This window comes from Pleurodeles waltl, chromosome 6 (assembly GCF_031143425.1).
Source record: "Pleurodeles waltl isolate 20211129_DDA chromosome 6, aPleWal1.hap1.20221129, whole genome shotgun sequence".
Lineage (NCBI taxonomy): Eukaryota > Metazoa > Chordata > Amphibia > Caudata > Salamandridae > Pleurodeles > Pleurodeles waltl.
The window spans coordinates 404,670,943-404,695,474 of NC_090445.1; the positions used below are offsets into that span (position 1 = coordinate 404,670,943).

The window sequence follows — 24,532 nt, forward strand, 5'->3', positions numbered from 1 at the left end:
TATCATTTTTATCGGGAGACTTGGGGGAACGCTGGGTGGAAGGACATTTGTGGCTCCTCTCAGATTCCAGAACTTTCTGCCACAGAAATGTGAGGAACGTGTTTTTTTAGCCAAATTTTGAGGTTTGCAAAGGATTCTGGGTAACAGAACCTGGTCCGAGCCCCGCAAGTCACCCCTCCTTGGATTCCCCTATGTCTCTAGTTTTCAGAAATGCACAGGTTTGGTAGGTTTCCCTAGGTGCCGGCTGAGCTAGAGGCCAAAATCTACAGGTAGGCACTTCGCAAAAAACACCTCTGTTTTCTTCCAAAATTTTGGATGTGTCCACCTTGCGCTTTGGGGTGTTTCCTGTCGCGGGCGCTAGGCCTACCCACACAAGTGAGGTATCATTTTTATCGGGAGACTTGGGGGAACATAGATGAGCAAAACAAGTGCTATTGCCCCTTGTCTTTCTCTACATTTTTTCCTTCCAAATATAGGAGAGTGTGTAAAAAAGACATCTATTTGAGAAATTCCCTGTAATTCACGTGCTAGTATGGTCACCCCGGAATTTAGAGATGTGCAAATAACCACTGCTCCTCAACACCTTATCTTGTGCGCTTTTTGGAAATGCAAAGGTTTTCTTGATAGCAATTTTTTACTCTTTATATTTCAGCAAATGAATTGCTGTATACCCGGTATAGAAGAAAACACACTGCAGGGTGCAGCTCATTTATTGGCTCTGGTTTCCTCGGGTTCTTGATGAACCTACAAACCCTATACATCCCCGCAACCAGAGGAGTCCAGCAGACATAACGGTATATTGCTTTCGATAATCTGACATTGCAGGGAAAAGTTACAGAGGGAAACGTAGAGAAAAATTGATGGTTTTTTCACCTCAATTTCAATATTTTTCTTTTTCAGCTGTTATTTTCTGTAGGAAACCCTTGTAGGATCTACACAAATGACCCCTTGCTGAATTCAGAATTTTGTCTACTTTTCAGAAATGTTTAGGTTTCTGGGATCCAGCATTGGTTTCATGCCCATTCCTGTCACTGACTGGAAGGAGGCTGAAAGCACAAAGAATTGCAAAAATGGGGTATGCCCCAGTAAAATGCCAAAATTGTGTTGAAAAATTGGGTTTTCTGATTCAAGTCTGCCTGTTCCTGAAAGCTGGGAAGCTGCTGAGTTTAGCACTGCAAACACTTTGTTGATGCCATTTTCAGGGGAAAATCCACAAGCCTTCTTCTGCAGCCACTTTTCCAATTTTTTCGAAAAAAACAAAATGTTCACTATATTTTGGCCAATTTCTTGGCCTCCTTCAGGGGAACCCACAAAGTCTGGGTACCTCTAGAATCCCTAGGATGTTGGAAAAAAAGGACGCAAATTTGGCTTGGTTAGCTTATGTGGACAAAAAGTTATGAGGGCCTAAGCGCGAACTGCCCCAAATAGGCAAAAAAAGGCATGGCACAGGAGGGGGAAAAGGCCTGGCAGCGAAGGGGTTAATAGAACTGAAAAATTCTTAAGGTGAATGTTAGAAATGTTTTTATATTGTCCCACCTTCCTACAGCCAAGCTGGGTTTATGGGTTTATGATTGCTTCCCTGTTTTTTTTTTTTTTCACAGTAAAACAAAGGGACAGGCTTGGGCTTCCGATCACCAAACCCGGCCTCTCTTTCTCTGGGCGGCGGACGTGTGGTGAGTACAGTGTGGAAAATAAACAACTGCAGCTGGATGATAATTATTCGGATGGCTGCACTGCAACATTTACGATGGAGGAGCCTTGCCTGACTGTAAAACCTCTTCCCCTTGTTTCTCCTGGCAGGTAGGAAAAGTAGAACACAATGGCACATAATTTGCATGAGTGAAAGGCCCAATTGGCCACACCCATCAGCGTCTTCAGACTGCAGTGATGTTTGCTACAAAAAGCAAAAGTATATTATTATAATTTGCTTTGCACTGTCCCTCTTTACACCCAAGTGACCTTAATGGTTTCAATCACTCAGGTTAATATAAAGAAACTTTCGGTTCACAAAATGCCACGTGACACTGCAATTTATTTCTAGGTATCCACTGCTCGCAGATAAGAGAGCATTCAAAAATGTATGCAAATTATTGACAACAGGCACTTTTTCGCGTGTGCAGGGTCTCAGTTGGTTGTCCGCTGGCCTAGGGAACAGGGGCGGTTTCTCCAGTGGGAGAATGTGGGTGTTGCTCTCCCAACTATGTGGCAAACCCCCACACGCATTGACATTCATTAAAATGCCAGCGACGTACTGCAGCGTTATGTGTTTCATGTGTATAGCTGGACAGGGCAAGGTGTGGCCAATTCTGCTGATTGGCAGTCAGCAACTAATAAGACTAGTGTGCATGCTGGGTTGAGAAGGTGTCTTACTGTGCCCCACCTGACATGCACACTTGAACCCACACTACTAGGGAGCCAGGGGAAACACAGCACAGCTCTCCTTTGGAGCACTGTGTTCATCTGCTCACACCAATCGTAGCATTGCTCTCATTCTGTTTGCTACTGAAAAGAGCACCAGAGCAACGCACGGATTGTTCATGCCTTTGTTACTTGCGGAGACCTCCGATTGACTTCGTCATGTGAGACTGAAGAAAGCAAATGTGTGTTTTTGTGTCCTCTCCAACCAAGAATGTGTGCTTCCAGGCCCTAGTGAGTAGCTGTTGTATTACCATTTCCAAACCACACATTCTCTCCTTTTTAAAGTTTTTCACCTGCAGCATGCAATCTGACTTCTACAGCCATGCAAATGAGCCGAAAAGGCCTGGGATCTCCAAGTCTTTGCTGCTTACGTAGCAGCAGCTGGTGATCTGAGCCCTGGGGTCTTGGCCAGGGTAAAGACTCGAAAGAAACACAATACAGAAAAGCCAATGGGAGAAATACATTATCCCAATTTGTTGTTTTAAATCTCCAGCTTGCCTCTTATGAAATGTTGGCATGCATGCATGTCCAATTTTTTTTTGTCACAAACTACTTCTGGCTGCACATCTGAAAACTGAACCTAATTTCTGAGAAAACCGTGCACAGCAGAGCATCCCGTTTATTGTATCCTGGAGAGCATAAGTGACAATGCCCTGCTGAGTTACTGTGGGAGTGACACAAGCCCCGGGGGTAGGGCACCGAGGACATGGGGGAGAGGGGTGGTCCCAGGAGAGAGTGCAGCAGGGTGATAGGGAAAGTAAAGGTCCCTGTGGAACGTGAAGTGAGGCCGGGAGGGAGGAGAGAGGTAAGAACAAAGGGCCCAGGGAGAAGTGCAAGGGAACCCATGTGAGAGTGGATATCCTAAGGGTGAGTGCAGTAGGATCAGGAGGAGAGTAAGGGATGTCATGTAGAGAGACCTTGGGGTACTAGAGGAGAGCACTAAGGGGATGTGGATTAAAACAGAGGCAAAGCTGGGAGAAGTGAAAGCGCCCAGTGAAGAGTGCAGGAGAGGCCATAGAGGAGTGAGGAGACCTGGGCTAGAGCTGCAGGTCCCAAAGAACAGTGACCCTTGCAATAAAGCGAACTGCCCTTTGCTTCTTGGCACTACGTCCCCCACACTTTAGTAAGAAGCAGACCATTGTAGGAGGGTGGACCCTATAAACACTCCTCAGGTCCTGGGCAAGAAGAAGCTCATCCAGTGTATGTGCTCAGACTTCTTATGGTTCTGTTAAAGTGCCCTGCAGCTAATGCTGGTGGCCGGGTGCTGATAAGCTAGTGCTGCTCCCATGGCGAATGAGAGAGTTTCTCCCAGAAATCAGTCTGGGCTCAGGGTCAGCGTTCAGGGCATGTGTGTGGTGACAGGGAGCTGTGTTATCATAGGCAGTAGTCAGCGTGGGTCCAAAGCACACTTAAGGACACTAACTACTGTTGTATCCACTGATGGAGTGGCCTGTTTTAAATCCCACATAGCTGCACGATACTGTAGGCATAACTTTGAAGTGGTGTTCATAGCAGGTTACGCCCCATCTGCATCTGCTGCTCAGAAATCATCCCCCACAAGCCTTCATCTCTGTATTTTTGCTCCATGCTGAAACAATCACCACACACCTTGGGAGGTCACTTCCAACTCAAGCTTAAGATTTAAATATCCCGTCTGCAGCAGGAGACTGAAGTCTGATGATTATGTGAATACTAATGAACTACGGGGCAAGTGAGTTGTCAAGCGCACTCCACATGTGATTTAGATTCTTATTGCTTTTCAACAGATTCTGTAACAAAATTAGCTTTAAAAAAATATACAATTTTCCCCTCTTTCTTTCAAATTTTTTCTCTGCACAGAACCCCCTATGAGCCTCCCTTATGTCAGTTGGCCTCATTTGTTAAGTCAACCTTGCCCCTAACTTTTACACCCCACCACTTTGAAACGTCACCAGCCGCTACTGCCAGGTTAGTAAAGAGCTGACTGGTTATCATCAATCAATCAATCACTGCATTTGTAAAGCGCGCTACATACCCGCGAGGGTCTCAAGGCGCTGGGTGGGGGGGTGCTACTGGTCAAATAGCCAGGTCTTGAGGAGTCTTCTGAAGGCCAGCAGGTCCTGGGTCTGTCGTAGGATGGTGGGGAGAGTGTTCCAGGTCATGGCGGCGAGGTAGGAGAAGGATCTGCCGCCGGCGGTGTTTTTTTGGATGCAGGGGACTGTGGCGAGGGTGAGGTTGGCTGAGCGGAGGCTTCAGGTGGGGGTGTAGAAGCTGAGTCGGTTGTTGAGGTAGGTGGGTCCGGTGTTGTGCAGTGCTTTGTGTGCGTGGATCAGGAGCTTGAAGGTGATCCATTTGTTGACGGGAAGCCAGTGCAGGCCTCTCAGGTGGAGTGTGATGTGGCTGCGGCGGGGGACATCGAGGATGAGTCGGGCCGAGTCGTTCTGGATGCGTTGGAGTCGTCTCAGGAGCTTGTTTGTAGTTCCTGAGTAGAGGGCATTCCCGTAGTCGAGTCTGTTGGTGATGAGGGCCTGGGTAACGGTTTTTCTCGTGTCGAGGGGGATCCATTTGAAGATCCTGCAGAGCATACGGAGGGTGTTGAAGCAGGATGCGGAGACAGCGTTGACTTGCCTGGTCATGGAGAGAGGGGAGTCGAGGATGACCCCCAGGTTGCGTGCGTGGTCCGTGGGTTCCGGGGCTGTGCCTAGTGACGTGGGCCACCAAGAGTCGTCCCAGGCTGATGGGGTGGGTCTGAGAATGAGGACCTCCGTCTTGTCTGAGTTCAGCTTGTCTGCTGTCCTTCATCCAGTCGGCTACGGCCTTCATTCCTCGGTGGAGGTTAGCTTTGGCTGTGTGGGGATCTTCGGTGAGGGCTATGATCAGCTGGGTGTCGTCGGCGTAGGGGATGATGTTGAGGTTGTGTTGTCATGCGACGTAGGCGAGGGGGGCCATGTAGATATTGAACAGTGTCGGGCTGAGGGAGGATCCCTGTGGGACGCCGCAGATGATCTCAGTGGTTTTGGAGCGGAAGGGTGGGAGGCGGACACTCTGGGTTCTGCCGGAGAGGAAGGATGTGGTCCAGGCCAGGGCCTTCTCTTGGATACCGGCGTCATGGAGGCGTGCTGATAGGGTGCGGTGGCAGACCGTGTCAAAGGCTGCTGATAGGTCCAGGAGGATGAGGGCGGCTGTTTCTCCTTTGTTCATCAGGGTCCGGATGTTGTCAGTGGCGGTGATGAGGGCGGTCTCGGTGCTGTGGTTACTGGAAAACCGGATTGGGAAGGTTCCAGGATGTTGTTGACTTCGAGGTAGCGGGTCAGCTGTTTGTTGACAATCTTCTCAGTCACTTTTGCCGGGAAAGGGAACAGGGAGATGGGCCGGAAGTTCTTGAGGTCCTTGGGGTCCGCCTTGGGCTTCTTCAGAAGGGCGTTGATCTCGGCGTGCTTCCAGCTTTCTGGGAAGGTTGCTGTCTTGAAGGAACAGTTGATTGTTTTCCGGAGGTGGGGCGCGATGGCTGCGCTGGCTTTGTTAAAGACGTGGTGAGGGCAGGGGTCCGATAGGGATCTGGAGTGGATGGAGTTCATGGTTTTGATGGTGTCTTCGTCACTGACGCTGGACCAGACGGTCAGGCGACTGGTGCGAGTGGTAGTCGCAGGGGTGGTGGACTCGGTGGTGGGTGCGGGGGTCAGGGTTGAAGCTGTTGTGGATGTCGGTGATCTTGCGGTGGAAGAAGGTGGCCAGGGAGTCGCACAGGTCTTGAGATGGTGGGATGTCGTTGGTGATGGAGCTGGGGTTGGAGAGTTCTTTCACGATGCTGAAGAGCTCTTTGGTGTTGTGTGCATTGTTGTCTATGCGGTCCTTGAAGGCGGTCTTCTTGGCGGTCCTGATGAGTTGGTGATGTCTGCGGGTGGCGCTCTTGAGGGCTGTGTGGTTGTCTGGTGTTCGGTCGTGGAGCCATTTCTTCTCCAGCTTCCGACAGGTGTGCTTGGAGATCCGGAGGTCCTCGGTGAACCAGGCGGCTTTCTTGTTGGTGTGGTTGGTTGTAGAGGTCTTGAGAGGGGCGAGGGTGTTGGTGCAGTCGTTGATCCACTGTGTGAGGTTGGTCACGGCGGTGTCTGGGTCTTGGGGTCAGTGGGTGGTCTCCGGGCGAGGGCAGTAGTCAGTTGGTCCTCGGTGACCTTGCCCCAGCAGCGGCGTGGTAGCTGTTGGGTGCGGTGGTGTGTGGTGGGTTTTCTGAAGGTGAAGTGGACGCATCTGTGGTTGGTCCAGTGTGGTTCGGTGGTGTGGTTGAAGGAGACGTGGGGGCTTGCGGAGAAGAGGGGGTCGAGCATGTGTCCAGCGGCGTGAGTGGGTGTCGTTACGAGCTATTTGAGTCCGAGGTTGGCGAGGTTGTCGATCAGGGCGGTGGAGTTGGCGTTGTTGTTGTTCTCGAGGACGAAGTTCAGGTCCCCGAGGAGGATCTAGTCCGTGGAAGGGAGGGCGTGGGTGCTGATGAGGTCGGCGATGGTGTCACTGAACTGTGGGCGGGGTCCAGGAGGTCTGTAGATGAGAGTTCCTCTGAGGGTGGTGTTGGGGTCGGTGTGGATCTGGAAGTGCATGTGCTCGGCGGTGGTGAGGGTGTTATTGGTGTTCGTTGAGATTTTGATGGAGTCTTTGTGGATGATGGCGATTCCTCCTCCCACTCCATTGGTGCGGTCTCTGCGGGAGATCTTGTAGCCCCGTGGGATGGCTATGGCGATGTCTGGTGCTGAGGTGGCATTCAGCCAGGTCTCCATCAGGAAGGCGACGTCAGGGGCGGTGGAGTCTAGGAGGTCCCAAAGTTCGATGGCGTGCTTGCGAGCGGAGCGGGTGTTGAGGAGGATGCAGCGGAGGTGGTTGGGTTCTCTGGCTGCTGGTGTGGAGGGTTGGATGCTGGTGAATCTGCAGTTCCGGCAGGTGAAAGGCCCCTGGGTGCGTTTCGGGGTGGCCCGGTAGCAGGGGTGGTCTTGTCTAGTGTTGAGTGCGTGGAGGGTGCTTGCGTCATAGTGCAGTCTGGCGTTGCGGGGGTGCGGGTTCCAGGGGTTCTGATGCTGGGTGCGGTCCAGGCGCGGACGGGCGCAGACGGGCTTGCCTTAGGCGCGCCCGCTTCGCGGCCTGCATATGAGGGCAGAGGGAGGGAGGAGCAGCTGGGAGGTGGGACCGGGGCGGCCAATGGGAGTGAAGGGGGCGGGGCAGCAGGGGCTCAGCGGCGAGGGAAAAACCCTGGGAAAAAACAGCGGGAAAAGACGGCGGAAGAGGGACAACAGAGCACAGGGGTACAGAAAGCAAAACACAGGGGCACAGAATGAAAAAATTAAGTGGCCCAGAAGCCAAGCGCAGGGGTACAGAAAAAAGGGAGCGAGTAGTCAGGGGGCAAAAGCGGCAACGGAGGTTCAACCCACAGGGGGCTGCGTGGCAGATGGGGGGAGCGACCTGCCTGGTGACAGGGTCAAAGGTCGCTCTCTACCACTGCTTCGCGGCCTCCATATGAGGGCAGAGGGAGGGAGGAGCAGCTGGGAGGTGGGAGCGGGGCGGCCAATGGGAGTGAAGGGGGCAGGGGCTCAGCGGCGAGGGAAAAACCCGGGGAAAAAACGGCGGGAAAAGACGGCGGGAGAGGGACAACAGAGCACAGGGGTACAGAAAGCAAAACACAGGGGCACAGAATGAAAAAACGAAGTGGCACAGAAGCCAAGCGCAGGGGTACAGAAAAAAGGGAGCGAGTAGTCAGGCGGCAAAAGCGGCAACGGAGGTTCAACCCACAGGGGGCTGCGTGGCAGATGGGGGGAGCGACCTGCCTGGTGACATGAATGATACCAAGTCATCTCCACCTGGTATAACATGTGTACTGAATGTTCCACAGGCAGTTACAATGACATGGGAGAACCAAGCTGCATCCAGCCATTTCTTCACATGGTCTCCGTCCCCCTGTGTTGTAATTAAGTCATGCAATCCTGTTTTATGTAGGGTGACCAGGCATTCCGGATTTTCACCAGCTGTCCCAGCAGATTTCGGGAAATTTAGCTTTTGTCCCTGTTTTTAGAGAGATGGACTAAAAACGGTGGGCAATGCCTTTTATCTTATCCAAAGCAGGGATAGTTAGCAGCTGATATAAGAAAGGAATTCAATTAACAGGCATAATACTGGCTTTAAAAACTGCATTTTATTTACGTTCTTAGTGCCTCTTCTGTAATTCTGTGCTGATAAGTGCCTTCATTCTGTGCGCTCAGTTGAATTAAAAGTGTAGTCCTGCTTCTGTTTTTGTGAAATGTCCCAGTTTTTGGCTTTAAAATTCTGGTCACCCTAGTTTTAAGTCATTGACATTGTTTTATCTTCCTGCCACCCAGATGCTGGTAGCACCATAGGGCCCTGGATCAACAATGACTTTGTCACGTTGTGGATGCTGCTTCGTTTCTATTTTCGACAGTTATTGCAAGATATTCGGTGGTAGTTATGCAGCCCTTGTTTGCATTTCCTAAAGAGCACATTATTTTTTCTAGAGGCATCTCTGTAGTTTTTCCATGGATCATAATTGTAATTGTAATCGTATTTATATAGCGCTTACTACCCCTGACGAGGCGTCGAAGCGCTTTTCGATGAGTAGCACGCTACTCCGGTACCCAACAAGAATTAGTGATGGATTAGTATAATTTAATAAGGAGTACAGTTTTAGTATTATTATGAGTTAATTTGAGTTGCGGATATGAGAGTTTGTTAGTTAGATTTTCTGGAGTAATGGAGGGGTGGAGGAGGAAAGAAATCCAGAAGTGTTAATTGGGAGTTTATCCTTCATTTACTCAATCCAAAGGCTTGAGATGAATAAAAGGGGAGCGGAGGGGAAAGAGGATATGGAAGGGTTAGGGAGAGCATAGTAGCAGGGTGAGATGAATGCAGGAAAATTTAGTAGGGTTGTGTGGGAGGTCACAGAGGTAGAGTGAGGTTTGGTGAGTTAGATGTGGAGGTGGAGGGAAGAGCTTAGGCAGAGATATTTAGGAGATGAAAGTGGTCGAAGGGATTTGGGATGAGTCCGAGTGAGAATGGAGGATAGTTTGATAGAGACATGACATAAGAGTGATGAGTAGATAAGTGTGATAAAAAGAGAGCAGAAATTCATAGATATCTAGTATAACAACCCAAAAAAACCAGGAGCCATGCAATGATCCACAAACATGCCAGGCACAGAAACAACATATACACATACATACACATATATATATATATTTATACACACACACACATGAATACACACACATATGCACATACAATACATAATTAGAATCATGGGTAAAAAATACTTAGACAGGTTTAAAAGAGTGTGTGTGTATTTTATTGTTATTGGTTTAGTTTCTGTAAAATGAGCATCGTGGCCTACCCAACCGGAGTATTTTCTACGAGTATGTCAGTAAGCGTTACCTAGCATGTTTTATACGCCCCGTTTATATTGTACACTAAGGGTACGTGATGGGCCACGGGGTAAACGTCTCCAGCAACCTTGTGTGCCTTTGGCAATGTGATTGTTACTAGTGCGTCTTTGTGGAGATGTCCTTGTGCTTCTGAGCATCAACAACGCACCACCGGAATCGGCGGTAAACGCATTGGGGTCGTTTTGGAAAGCTGTCCATCATTCTGGTAAAAGGCGGGAATTCCTTTACCTACTTCGAGGGTCTTGTACAGTGCATTCTGTCTACAGAGTTGAGTCTAGGCAGCCATGCAGAAAGACAGTGAGGAAAAGAGGAGCAGACGTGAGTTATTTAGATGCATAATTTCAGAAAGATGTAGTGTGAAAAAGAGAGTAAGTGCCTAACAGGGTAAGACTGCGGAAGAACGAGGTGTGAAGGGAGGAATGGGAATGACTGAAGACCACTATCCCTTCTACAGACTTCTGTAATGTTTAATCTACAGTCTAATGTTTTTAGTATTGAAACATTTTCAATTCGAAGTATTCATAACAAAAACAATTATATTATTAGCCATTCAGCTGACTCGGTTACCAAACCTTGACAATGGCAATATGTCTGACTTGTTTTAGGGTATGTTCGTTGTTGTAGTCCATCTTGATACAATAACAGAAAAGTAACAGGAGAGGCTCCCAAATACTGGTTGCTTTGATTTACTCACAAAGTGTCACGCGAAGTGTCAAACATTTGGCAGTAGGATGTCACTTAAAAACACACGGAAACCAGGGAAAAGTCACACGACATAGCAGCTTTGTAATCCTATCAGTTGACCAATATGTTTAAAATGCAGTAATTTATCACTTTATATTTCTGTATTGGCTCTTGGTGTTAAGTCCCGTTTCCAGTGATGGACACCTTCCCCCCGTCCCACCACCCGCCACCACCCAAGGTTCGATTACAGTTGCGACCGTCCCGGCAGCTGCCGCAGAGACGTGATGTGGAAAGAGAGGATGATTCAGCTCAAGAAGGATCTACGGAAATTGAAATGTTGAGGGCTTCGGCCAGGGAAGGGAAAGCAGGCATTGGCAATGCAAAATGTTTTGCCTTTTTCCATGTTAAAAATATCTTCAGTATTAAACAGAAGAGTTACGACACGGTGTCCTAAGAGGACAACAAAAAACGTACAATAGCCGTGCATTGCTACGCTAATGCGAAGGCCGGAGTCCCCATCACTCCGGGATAGACAGAGTTAAAGGACATACGAGTCCGACGCGTAATCCCACTCAAAGATGGCGCAGGACCTGTGCCAGTATGTGGTGACAGTTGACGTTTCGCAAAGAACTGTGGGTTGAATAGGAACTGTGAGCAGTCAGCTGATACTGGGTCAGGCGGAGAAGTGGTGTTGGAAGCATGGAAGCAGCTCTGGAGCAGCATCTGGAGGAGACGTAAGGATTGGGCATGGGGAGGCAGGGGGCATTGTAGAAGCGCCGAATTATCACCTAGTTGATTTAGGCTTGCGGCCAGCGAGGGATGGATAAATAACGGGTAGAAGGAGGAAGAGGCAGGATGCGATGGGGGTGAGGAGTGATGGAAGCGTTTAGGGAACGCGAGCATAAAGGAGATGTTGCAGGGCTGCACAGGAGGCGGTGTGAGACTGCGAACAAGTTGGGAGGTTGCCGTAGGAGGGCAGTTTTGCAGAAGAGTATAGTGATCATGGGGCATTCAGTGGGGCGTTTATGAGTAGGACGGAGTGCATGGACCTCAGAGGCGACAGCATCATACAGGCAGTTCTGTTAGAGACATGATATAGAAAGAGAGGAAGCGGCGCCTGAGGAGGGTCCTACAGACATTGAGTTAAGGGCAGTGGCGTAACAAAGGCACCCGCGCTGGGGAGGATGGCGGATGGTCCGGGCTACAGGGGACCCCTCAGCACAATACTCTGGCTTGAGAACCCCCACGTGAGTCAGGGCGGAGAGGAACTCCCTGTACTGTGCACCCTCCCCCCCCTTGTGCTGTGTAGTCACCACCACCTTTCAAGTTTTCGTTACGCCACTTGGTAAAGGGTTGGGCACGGGCAATCAAGCATTTGGAAAATCACTGGCAATCTATTTTCCATATTGAAAACGTAGTGGGTAGTACACACTTGATTCTTGAGGTAGCGACAGCAGAGCAGCCCAAGACTTAATCAGGGAGTTGATTTGGGTTGGAAACTCAGAACTTCGAAACAAACATAATATCATTCAGTAAATCATTGGCTAGGCAGTGCCTTTACTTTTAAAACCGATATGTACTTTACTGCTCACAAAGTTAAATGCAACAAATATAGTTACAAATATTCATATACTGTTGGCAAAACTGAATACCAAATAGTACACAAGTTCTTGGTGAGATTAAGAATTCTGTGTCAGGACTGGAGGCGAGGATTATGCAGTTCTTTCTTCACTCTTTATTAAATAGCAAGTTCGAAGTTCAGCAAAAAACACAAAACTACAAGTCCCATGAATCTGCTTCCGTAACAACGATTGTCCAATGAGACTCCGATCCTGTCAACTGTATAAATGCCCTCGACAACGTCACGCTCCCTCTTTCTTCACTGCTTCAGTTATAGATAAGTGCCCTTACTGCAGTTTACAGTATTGGTGTTTGTTTTTGGTGACTGCTTTTCCATATATGTGCACGTTCGCGCTCAGTTTCAGTATTTGTTGTAGCAACTACTGTTGCTAGGTCGCGTTGCCTTCGCGCATTAGGCTTTTTAGCTCGAGCGCACTTTCGGCAAGTGGTGACGCATCGGGCCCACTAGGGGGCACGCATCGTTGTTTTCACACGTTTCCATAGCGCTCGAGTCGCTTTGCGCTCAGTGCTTGGTTTTTCTGCGCACTAGGGTTTATTAGCAGAAGCTTAGGCCTTCTTTCACCCCATTCATACCACGTTTGCAGTCAGTATTTAACCCTGAGCGGGAGGAGCGCTCTTAAGCCGTATTTGGACGCATTTTGAGCACGTTTTTTTTTTCTTCAGGCTTTTGCCTTTATTCGGCTCTGTTTAGTGACAAACGGGTGGGGGGGCTACTCTTTTTATTTTTTGGTTGTGTCTTCTGTCCAGTCACCCCTCTGTTGAGTGATGCAGCCAGCACAGGAACATGATTCCTTTTCCCTCATGTCCCCTGGTGAGGGCCCTTCTCATCGCATCCTACCCCCTGGGGTGGATGTGTTGCTTTCGCAGGTTATCGCCCAAGCTCTAGCCCCTGTTAAGGAGAGCGTGGCGCATGTTTGGGACTACAGGTGTTGAGTCTAGGGCAGCACCCAGGACATTGCGCGACGTGGGGCACCTTGAGAACATCGAGTTCCCCGCCAATGTCCCCAGTAAGAGAGTGCGCAGAAGCTCATACCCTTCCGGGAGGGCTCCCTACCCATCATAATGGGTGAAAAGCTTCACCACCAATTGGACCTCAATGTGGTTTCACCTAAAGGCATTGCAGGTGACTTAGATGGTGATTCCTCCTTGGTGGAGGACGAGGAATCTGGCCGCCCTGGGGCCTCTTTACAGGACCCACAAGATCTGGGGGACTCAGACATGTTCGAGCCTGAGGGTATATATCACCCTCGCTCTTCGGAGTGGCGGCCTGAACAGAAAGTGTCCGATTATGTGGCAAGCAAAATTCAGCAGCCTCTAGATAAAGAGGTTCGGGCCCGCCTGAAAGCCGAATGCCCACGTCCTACCTTGCCTGACAAGGTAGCTGCTACCCCAGACATTGACCCCAAAATGTGTACTTTCTTTGAGAAGTGTGTTAAAGGCCCTAAGAAGGGTTTTGATCGGTCATGGAGGGCGTGTCAGGACAAACTCCTGGACGTGTTGGGACCCTTGACTCAAATCATACAACTGGCGGAACGTGCCAAGCAGTCGAACACGCCCCAACCGACGGACATCGTAGCGGGGTGGGCCCAGAGGGCAGTTTGTCTCCTGGGCAATGCCATTTGTGCCATTTCGGCCAAGGGGCGCCGGTCCTTGCTCATCAAGTAGATCCCAAATTGGGAGAATTGTCTTCCTCGGAGGCAGGGGCAGTTGCCCAGGTCCACTTATTTGGGGACCCTTTAGTCAAGGAGTTAGGAAAGTTTGTTGCTACCTTCTCGGCCCTCGACAAGGCGTAGTCTTCGATCAAGAAGATTTTTCCGGGCAAGGTTTTTGGGGGGGCGGGACAAGGCAGGGGTCGCTCATCCAGCCGCCAGTACCAGCAAGGCCCCGGTTCCTACAGGAACAATGGATGGCAGGATGGTCCCCAAGGAACATTCTTCCCCAACAGGGGCAAAGGGAACTCAGGGGAACAGGGAAAAGGGAACAGGATCGCCCGGGGGGCAGCCAATGCCCCAGGAGGAACTTCAGGTAAGGATTAACCCTTCTTCCCCTCAAAAACTTGGAAGGAGGTTGCATCTTTTCCTAAACACAATTGGGAGCTCATAACCTCAGATGCTTGGGTGTTGCAGACAGTGTCTGGCTTTCACATTGAGTTTTGGGAAACTCTGATTCAGGAGAAACCTCCCACTCCTTTAGTCTATGTCATATGTGACACCTTGAGGCACTCCTGTTTTTAGATCTACAACATTTTTCTGTCTGTTGTCACGAAGAAATTGTGAACAATACAAATAAATGCAGTGGGCTTTGGGGCTTACCATTTATTTCCTTTCTCGTAAATCTAATTTGCTTGCATCTTATTCGATGACTGTACTTCCTCTTTTTGTTTGTCCCTTCCCTAGAGCATAGGTTCTTTAATATATTTTTAATTGGATGATTTCACAGCCACATATTATAGACCTTCTGTTTAGGTCTGGTGATTGCCAAGTACTTTTGTTTTTGATTTTTTTATGTTTCTTAATAGCAAATAGACTTATTAAGTGGGTTTTCAGCTAGCCTTCTTCATCGATTGATCGGTTTATTTGTAATTTATATTCTGCTGCCATCCACCACATCATACAACATGTCATGTAAGTCAGCCCACTTAAGCCACTGGTTCCTTTCTGTGTGAGATACAGCATTCTGCACAAGCGCATTGTCATTACCCATGGAGAAAATAGTTCCTTTCGATATCACAGACCTGTGGTCCTGTTGAAAAATAAATGTATGTATATATTTCTTTTTTAGTTATTTTAACCTTGCTAAGGGTCTAGCATCTCTCAAGACACTGCCGCTGAGCTCTCACCACGGATTAGTGTGTTTTGCATCACGCGGCGGGCACTGCTTGTATTGGCCAATATTTTTAATTGGCTTTTTACCCATTCTAAAAGGGCTTCCCTTGTATGCGCACACAAACTCAACCATTTTGGAATGGACTTTAAACCCATTACAGAATGGTCATCCTTGCATGCATGCAACTGCATGCAGTGCTGGCCATTTAAAAAAGTTTGTTAAACTTTATTTACCAAAACATTCAAAAACGTAAACCTGTGCATGCACACACATGAGACGCAATCTTTTAATGTTTTGGTTAAACTTTATTAAAAAAAAAACATTTACAGAGGTGTGGAATTCTTGTAGCCCAACACCCAGGGCATATTGTTTGCGGTCAAGGACAGCAAGATTTCATGTTTACTTTGCCGTTGGGACAAATAAGGCCCAACCCTTGCAGCACAAGCCCTTTGGCTGCCAGTTTACAGTACCACATTATGGAGCACGGAAGGTAATTGTCTGCAGTTGAGGTAAAATATTTATGGTTCATTAATGCAGAACCTCTATTGTTAGGATGAGCGCTAGATCAGGATGCTAGTTAATTCGTTCCACTAGATACTCTTTAATTTGTGAGCACACTCAGTATTCGAGTTTCATAAGTGCCTGTTTTCATCGGAGCCGGGTGGGAGCACCACCCTGTAGTCACACATTCGTTAAGGGTCCAGTGCTGCCGCTTGTTGCCTCTCCCCGGTTCCGCGCTGAGTGTGCTGACAAATTAAAGAGTATCTAGTGGCACGAATTAACTAGCCTCCTGATCAAAGGACAGGTAGGGCTTTTTCTTATAATACGGGGACAGGGCGAAAGTCCTGACGAAGGCCGCATGACCCTAGCTGGCATTAAAAACAGGCTGAAATATGTTGACTCTCTTCAGAGATTGGGGTGCACAGGTTGCTAACTCCTAAAGCACCACCAATAACATTTTAATCCTGTCCAGGCTGCACCAGAATAAAATAGGATAAGTGATCAGCCTGAGTCAGTTTTAGATATTTTTCTGTTGTTCGTCTTTGGTCCCTGTGCCATAATTGTTGGTCTTGTCTTTTGTGCTTACATGTTCCCCCACCCTTACTGCTCCACTCCAAAGGGGATTTATATCTTTGGAGTGTGTTAGCAGGGCCCTATGATGAAGCATGCCACAATTTGTGGGTGAGGGCCGTTTTTTAAAAATCTTGTTGATTTTTTAATCAGTCGGGTTTTGACACTTGACTACATTCCTAGTCCTTTTTGTGTGAAGACTTATTGGTTAAGGGAGGTCGGACAGGAAATCCCTCTCACCCCTTCATAGGGTTTTGATGATGATAATTTGAGCCCTGGCATAATCCGATATTCGATTATCAGAGCATTCATATAATGAGATTGCTGTCATAATTTATCGCCACACTTCTTGGCACCAAAAGGGCAATTAGATATTTTTACAGGACAAGAGGATTTATGGCACAATCTGTCCCATAGACAAGTAGATATTTTATTAAATTCCACATCCTTGTATTAAGAAAACTGCTCATACATGCGCATATGATTGCACACACAGAATCCCATTTTTTAATCTTTTTGTAAAATTATTGTTTTACAAAAACATTAGAATATACTGCAATTAGTAAAGGTATTATACTCCCTCTCTGTGAAAGTACGTTTTCTTGCTCTTTCCCCTGGGTGCTCCTTCCCCATCACACCCCTACCCACTAAGTGCAGCTCCACCCTCACCCCACAAACTTGTCCCTTTCTTCTACTGACCCTCACCATCAGTCTAGCTTATTTTCTGTTTGTAATCATTTATTGAAACATTTCCCACCAACCTCTTCCTTTTCGCCATCTAACACACCTCCCCCCCCACCCACGTTGAGATTTACTTTTCGTACCCACCTTTTCTACCCCTTCCCAGAGTGTTTTTTTTATTTTATTTTTTTATTTTTATGTTTTTGTTCTTTTTGGACGATCCAGCAGCTGCAACCTTTGCCATAGTTACTCCTCTCTTAAAAAAGGCCATTTGGTACCCTTTATATATATTTATACATATACCATTTCAAGATGGGTGTCCACCTCTCAGTAGATAAATAAAGCAAAGCAGGTGTGTTATCATGACATATGCATGTGCATGCCTTGTGATGCATGTATGTGCAAAAGTCACCACATTGGCCCACCTTAGAGTGATGACACATGCATATGAATTCATCACCACACTTTTTTCGATGGTGCATCCCACCTCAGTGATGAAGCATTTTAATTTGTTTTTTCTTTTTTGCTATGCAGAACAGAATCTCAAAAAAAAAAAAAAAAAAAAGAGTAATTCCATTGAAAAGCAAGACCTATTGGCTTTGCGAATGCTATATTTCAACAGTCATATTCTGCTTGTGGAACATTTATTGTGAAGCAAAACTTCATGTCCAGGAATGCATAGTTTTGTAGCAAATGGCTAAAACGGTTTGCATGTGTCACAGCACCAGCAAGTTGCTGCAACATGACTTGGTCAAGTGTCGGGTCTTCATGCCTCTCAACCACGTCTTCCAACAAAGTCATATTACCATTACAAACTTGTGCAAACTAACATACAAGTGTGTCTTGTTGACTGTTAAGTGATAAAAATTGTCATACTTGTCCCACACTGGACGAAGGCGTGACTAGAATGGGGTCATGGGACCATCGCTGAGTCATGACTACACGTTAAGCTCTGAAAGCAGCATGCCCATTTGGAAAATACCAGAGTTGCTGAATGTCAAGTCTAACACTGGTTAGTGCCACAGTTCCACATTTTTGGCAGTTGTGCAGTATACAGGTACCAGATAACATATGTACTAATTGTAAATGCAATACCAATTTCGAGATAACCATAGCCTGCAGGCAGCCACTCCTTCTCTGGAGTGGCTGAGCATGGAATTCCCTTCCAGCCACAGAGAGGAAACTACCTCTTCTTCTGGCTTTCAGGAAACAGTTCAAGAAGCACCTTTTTAATCAGTTACTGATTCCCCCTTGATCAAATTTTCCAGCTTATTAATCTCAGGCTGTCCTTCTTCATTACTCTTCCGATCTAAGTTATCTTTCCTCGTGTAAACCTGTATCAATTTGAGAATTAGTTCATGTACCTTGCTCTATCCTTTGATCTACTGTTTCCCTCTAGTTCAGAAATTTGATGTAAGACACCCTCGTACCTATTAGTCTCAGATGCTCTATACAAGTATTTAAATAAATAAATAGAACTGAGATATTCTAAATGTGGTATGCAGTAAGTAAGGGTGGTAAATAAACAAAAGAGATTTTTTGGCATCTTTGGAGGGTTCTGCTTTTTCATTTACACTCATGAACAACAATGTTTCTTATGTAACATTTCAAGTATTTTCATTTACCTTGCACTTGTGAAATATGTTTTTCCATACACAATGCCATTATACTGTAAGATGTGAAATACACCACAAGCTTGTCGAATTAATATTTTTGACATTGGGCAATGCATTGCTTGACTCATAATTCTATGTAGACCGATTTTTTTTTCTACTGGCACTAAAAACATTTAAACAGAAAAAAAGAATTCCTGAAGTTTGATGGTGGGAGCTCATTCATTGCTAAGCCAGCGTTTCCACTTCTCACACACAGCTCGTATTAGATGCTGCCGTTATTAATCTCTGGCAGATTTGAAGGCCACTTTGTGGCACCAGACTCCTGTCTGCTATGAAAATGTTTGGAAACTGATTCTGCAGACCTCCAAACGGTGTAGATGTGGCAGATTGTGATCTCTGTAAGTGCTTGTTTGCTATGAAAATGCATAAAATTGTCCTATATATTGAAGCATTTTCTGTTTAAAAAAAAAAAAAGGGGGGGTGGAAGACAGTATACACACATTTGAACTTTGTGTTCTGCATTTCTTTCACTGGATCACACTATAACTAATACCGGATTCAAAACTAATTATTTACTGCTCTGATATCAGAGCAGTGAAAAACAAGGCATTGCGGATAGTTCTTCTAGTGAATGCTAACTTACTGTCTCTCTTCAGTCTCCAGAAACCTAGCGGATGCTGACTTACTGTCTCTCTTCAGTCTCCAGAGACCTGAGGGAGATGGGGAAATGGCGCCTCACAGCCCACTTGCTACCTGCCTTATCCTACTTCTCTTAGGTCTCTGCTTATTCAGTGGGTGCAGCAGAATATGCGTAACACTATTGCAATATTAAACTCTGCTCCCCAAAGGTGTAGTGCATGCTGGTAGCTGTCCTCACAGAGCCACTGTCAGCTTACCTCTTACAGACTCAGAAGAAAATGTGGTTTTAGGTGGGCAGGGCAGTTGAAGGCTAAGAAAGTGTCTCGGGGTCTAGTGACTTTTACATGCCACTCGACCTTCGGCTTTGTGCTTTTTGTCAACACAACCCCAGAATGGCAATATTACACTGTTACCTTTTACAATATGTACAGATCCACTTTTCCTGAAATAAAAAATCACAAAAAATCGCCCCCTCTCAAGTGTGTGATTTCTGTCATGGAGTTACAACTTCAAATGGATGTTGTACAAGTGGCTCCTGCTTCACAGTACACGCTCTGCTTCGCTTTTGGAAAGTTTTGACTGGTTAGTTAAGCAGAGGTTGAGAAAAAGGTGGGAGCTTGAAAAGTTTCCCATTTAAATCTGCGTATGAATTATTGCTTACCGGCACAGGAAAAAGGGCTTAACGGTATTACACTAAACTTTGAACAAAGTTAGAACATTACTCAAGGATGGTGTTGTTGTTGGTTTGGTGTAATCTGTTCAGTATCTTATTATAAATTATCATTCAAAGAGGTGCTTAGTTGGGCATGAAGAGGTTACATTTTAGAGATATCCATTTGGAGATCTATTTTGTTAATTTGCCCAAAACGTCAGTACTGTTTGACTGCACAAAATGTAGCAGATGCTTAGCATGTTTAGCTTTTTCTTACTATTTTTAAATTTGGCCAGGTTCTTTGGGGGGCAGTTTTAATGTTGGAGGGGGTTCCAATTGTGTTAATTGCCTAATATATATGACACAATTTGACAAATCAACATGAAATTCAGCAGATGTTTAGTCTTTAGTGGGTATGCTGAATTTCCTGCCATGTTCGAATCCATTAATGGGGAGAAAAGTTGAAATGGTGGCAAAAATAATTTAATGTGCTATTAACTTTGGTGCTCTGTAATGAGTGCATGCAATTTGCCAAGCTTTTAGCACATTAAGGGGGTGATTCTGATTCTGGCGGGCGGCGGAGGCCGCCCGCCAGAATTCCGCCCCCATTATACCGCTCCGCGGTCAGAAGACCGCGGAGGGTATTATGAGTTTTTCCCTGGGCTGGCGGGCGGTCTCCAAAAGACCGCCCGCCAGCCCAGGGAAAAACTCCCTTCCCACGAGGATGCCGGCTCGTAATCGAGCCGGCGGAGTGGGAAGGTGCGACGGGTGCAGTGGCACCAGTCGCGTATTTCAGTGTCTGCAAGGCAGACACTGAAATACTTTGCGGGGCCCTCTTACGGGGGCCCCGCGACCCCCCCTACCGCCATCCTGTTCATGGCGGCTTTCCCGCCATGAACAGGATGGCGGTAGGGGGGGTCAGAATCCTCATGGCTGCGGAGCGCGCTCCGCAGCCATGGAGGATTCAAACGAGCAGCGGAAAGTCAGCGGGAGACCGCTGACTTTCCGCTTCTGACCGCGGCTGAACCGCCGCGGTCAGAATGCTTGTTGGAGCACCGCCAGCCTGTTGGCGGTGCTCCCGTGGTTGGTGGCCCTGGCAGCCACCGGCCGCCAGGGTCAGAATGACCCCCTAAGTCCAGGGCAGAAATCTACGGTTCCATGCAGATCAAAGGAAGTGGGGGCAGCCAAAGTTGTGAGATGGGAGATGGGGTTAAAAAAAATCATTGAAATGCTAATCATACTTTTAGTGCGCACCAGGGGTTGACTGTCTGTGGCAAATTCGTTTTAACAAATGAATAGTTAAGTGCCCTCCCTGTTGTAAGGGCAATATAAACATGCAAAGATTTTGCCAAATTTCAGACCAGATCAGTCCATGAAACAGAACCACAGATATTAGCAAAGAAAATACTTTTTCACCCATGCTTTAACTTTGTCCCTTGGTAAGCTGTGCCTGAAACTTGAAATCCAAGCTTTGCACTCAAAGTGATAACAGCATATCAAATATAATGCCAATTAGTTAAGCAGCCCCAAAATTATTTGCAAATGAGAACATTTTTACCTCTTTCACCTCATTTAACTCTGCACCTTGTTGATGGGCTTGCATGAAACTCAATACATCAAGAGTAAGCTTAACAATAAAGGCCTTTCAAAGTTCTTGCAGTTCTGGGGCTGATCCACTAACGGCACTAATGGTACGACCATATAAATATTTTGTAACCAAACCCTTTAAATGTGCCTCCTTTTGATTGACCTGCGTAAAACTTGACATACTAAGAGAAAATCAAACATGCTAAAGGTGTGTCTAGTTTTGTGCTGGTTTGGACCCCTCCCAATGCAAATATGCCCCCTTGATGAATCACCAGTAATTTTAATACATTTTGAGCAAAACATGATAAATGTGTGCCCCATTCCATGCAGATTCATCAGAGCTACACACACACACACGAAGAGTCAGTTAGTACCTAGTTTCCATAGGAAAAGCATTTTTTGTTTTGCCAATAACTTTGGCGCCATTTGACGAATCTTCGCGACGTTTTCAAAACTAGGTTACCCCTCACTTCAACTGCTCTCCTAAACGTTTCGGGATGATTCGTCAAGCACGGGCTGAGAAATAGGAGGATTCCCTAAATGTATTTTAGCCATGCAGTTTCCCATCAGGATTTTAGACATGATTTCAGCCCAAACCGCTTTATGGAATTACAACAAATTTGCCAGAAAGCTAGCTCTTGGTCCAAAAAGAGCTCTTTTTGTGATTCGGTGTAAATCTGTTCAGTAGTTTTGGAATTATTAAAGGAAAAATTAATTTATTTATCTTGGGCTGCAAATCCTTCGCGGATCTGACAGATCTCATGCTGAGATCCAAGAGACTAGGAAGTGTTGGCAGCTACCTTGGCATTTGGACTTATCCTAGTCCCAAAGAAAAAGGCAAAAAAACATAAGGGAGCAGGGTAGGGATACCCTGACCTTCGAGGCCCGGTGGTAGGGTACCACAGCGACCCCGCCGGGGGCCAAAGATTTGTTTTTTCATTTTTGCTGCAAAATCACAGTGGATCTGCAAATTGGCAGCATAATTGAAAAATAAAAACAGTTAATCCCACGGAAAGGGAATGCATTCTTCCATGGCAATTAGTAAAACATCATATGGTTTCTTGTGATGGAAAAACTTCACTGATCCTTTAGTTCATGTAAATTATTTCCCACATCAGTTTTTGTCTGCTTTGTGTACTCGCAGCATATGGTTGTATTAGGGCAGGTAATTTGTATGACTACTGACCCCACGGAGCTACAGCACAACGCAAGCACCAAAATCCGAGCAACAGTTATGATTGCAAATACAGTCTGTAGCTGTGTTTGGCGCCTCAAGGTTCAGTTTGCCTGCAGAAGAGAGGTGTCACCCACCATCTCTCTCCATGAGAGATTTGCTTGCCTGCCCTCCAGCTTTCACACCACAAGTATGCAGGTAGAAATACAAACTTGGCAGTCAGGATGCGCAACTCATACATGCTGTGGGATATTTCTAAATTTAAAAGTAAAGGCTTCAGCAGAAACATAAATAAGGAGAAGAAGGGAACTGTTAATGAGGACTGTAAGTGCAGTAACATCCTGCTACAGTGAGTTTTCCATCACAAAGGTTGCTGCGGTACAGCAAAGCAGAGCTAGATATTTCTGCTTGCATACAGTTACGTTTGTGTTAAATAAAAAAAAACAGCAATAATCGGATTTATAAGGGCTAGTCTTCAAGTGACAGTTTTCCTTAATGCGGGGCAGATGCTCATTAGGTTTCGTCTACACATCACTTGACCAGATCTTGTGAAATCTATTTTTAACAAATATCTTAAAAGGGGCCGACATCCCCTCCCTTACTTTACATTAGTTCCTGTGTTTGCCACTTATTTTACCTCTGTTTCTCTTGGCTGTAACATATTTCCTACATTTACCAATGATTGTTCCACATTTGTTTGCTCTTATCAGTGTCTGGAGGACAAAGTACTGTTAACATCTGCTTTTGGGGAACTTGTTTTATGTTTTGGCTGCACAGCATTTGCCTGCTTTTTTCCTTTGTCATACACCCTTTACCTAATTTTCCCATAGCTGCAGGCATTTCATGAGCAAGCATGTTTCCCAACCCCCTCCTCCCACTGTTCGTTCCTAAAATAGAGCAAAGTTATTTACATGAGCACCAGCTGAGTTAAGTGATTTGCACAGAATTTCAGGATGCTGAGCCTCCCTCCGAGACTCGAACCCTGTTCCTAAGTTTCAAAGTCGGCGCTGTACCCCTTACGCTACATTCTCTGCTCGAATCGAGAATATCCGCACATGAGATGGCTGGAACTCCTTTAGAACGCACAATTAAAATGCACTTCTATTGTGCCTTCCAAAGCAGTGTCAGACACTTTTTTTTCTTTTTTTTTGTATCAACTTGTTTGACAACAGATGCCTTTAAAGCTGTGTTGCCAACCACCAGGGATTGTTTTTCAGTGCCTTTTCTTTGCGTTTTGGTGCGTTTGTTTTAGGCAGTAGCATAATTCTACTTGAAAAGAGAAATTCTTTTTATTGGCTCTTTTCCAGACGCCACAGCAAAAGGTTTATTTGTTACTGTTATGCTCTCAGCTTGCGCTCCAGCCTTGGTCCTTTCGGCTGCCGAAAGCCATTTGCTGTGCCACTGGGGAGTGTAAATGTCTTCATTTGCCTCGCTGAAAGACCTTAGAAAACAGTATGCATATCAGTAGGCACTGCCCCTGGTTTCAAGACAAATAGAATAATGTATTCTCTATCAGGAAAGTGAGCTACCGCTCCAGATTTCATACCTAAAAGATTTCATATCTAATTACTTGGAGCGCTGCCACACTGCCCTCAACAGCTTTTACTTGTTAGAACCACCGTAGTTTGCTTTCAGAAAACATTGTGAATGGTCATAAGTAAACCTCAATGTCTATAGTAGCTCATGTTCCTTTTTGTTCAGCTAGGATTTGGTGCTGACATATTTTCCTGCATTTTTAATCCTGAATTGATGCCAATATAGTTGCCGTTACTTTCAGTTGTGTAGATACTTCCACACTGCACCAAACTATTCCAGCTATTTATCAACTACTTGCATGCGTTTCCCTATCATATCATTTTTTTTCCCTGAGGATTTTTTTTAGTCTGAACTGAAAGGAAAATTGACAATACATAATTATGATAGCAGTCCTTCCACAAATGCAGTAGTGGTAAAATGAAGCTTGCTGGAACAAAGTGCTTTTCTCCCAGAACCCCAGGGACATCAGTGGCATATTTCAGAATTGCCCCCTTCGAATGGCTTCCCCTAGGTCAGGGTTCTGCAAAGTCGGTCCTGGAGAGCCAGGTCCATGCCAGATTTTTAGCATATCCACATTTAGAAAACTGTAGATTTC

The 24,532-nt window shown here is 46.3% G+C and overlaps 1 protein-coding gene across 1 annotated transcript in view; it reads left to right on the forward strand.

The window, feature by feature from the left end:
* Window positions 1-11,105: 11,105 nt before the first annotated feature.
* Window positions 11,106-24,532, forward strand: part of LAMTOR5 (late endosomal/lysosomal adaptor, MAPK and MTOR activator 5) — a 49,117-nt gene continuing 35,690 nt past the window's right edge. Inside the window, exon 1 of the mRNA XM_069238332.1 lies at window positions 11,106-11,248. Coding sequence (XP_069094433.1) covers window positions 11,214-11,248 — 35 coding nt within the window. The 5' untranslated portion in view covers window positions 11,106-11,213. The remainder of the gene's footprint in view (window positions 11,249-24,532) is intronic.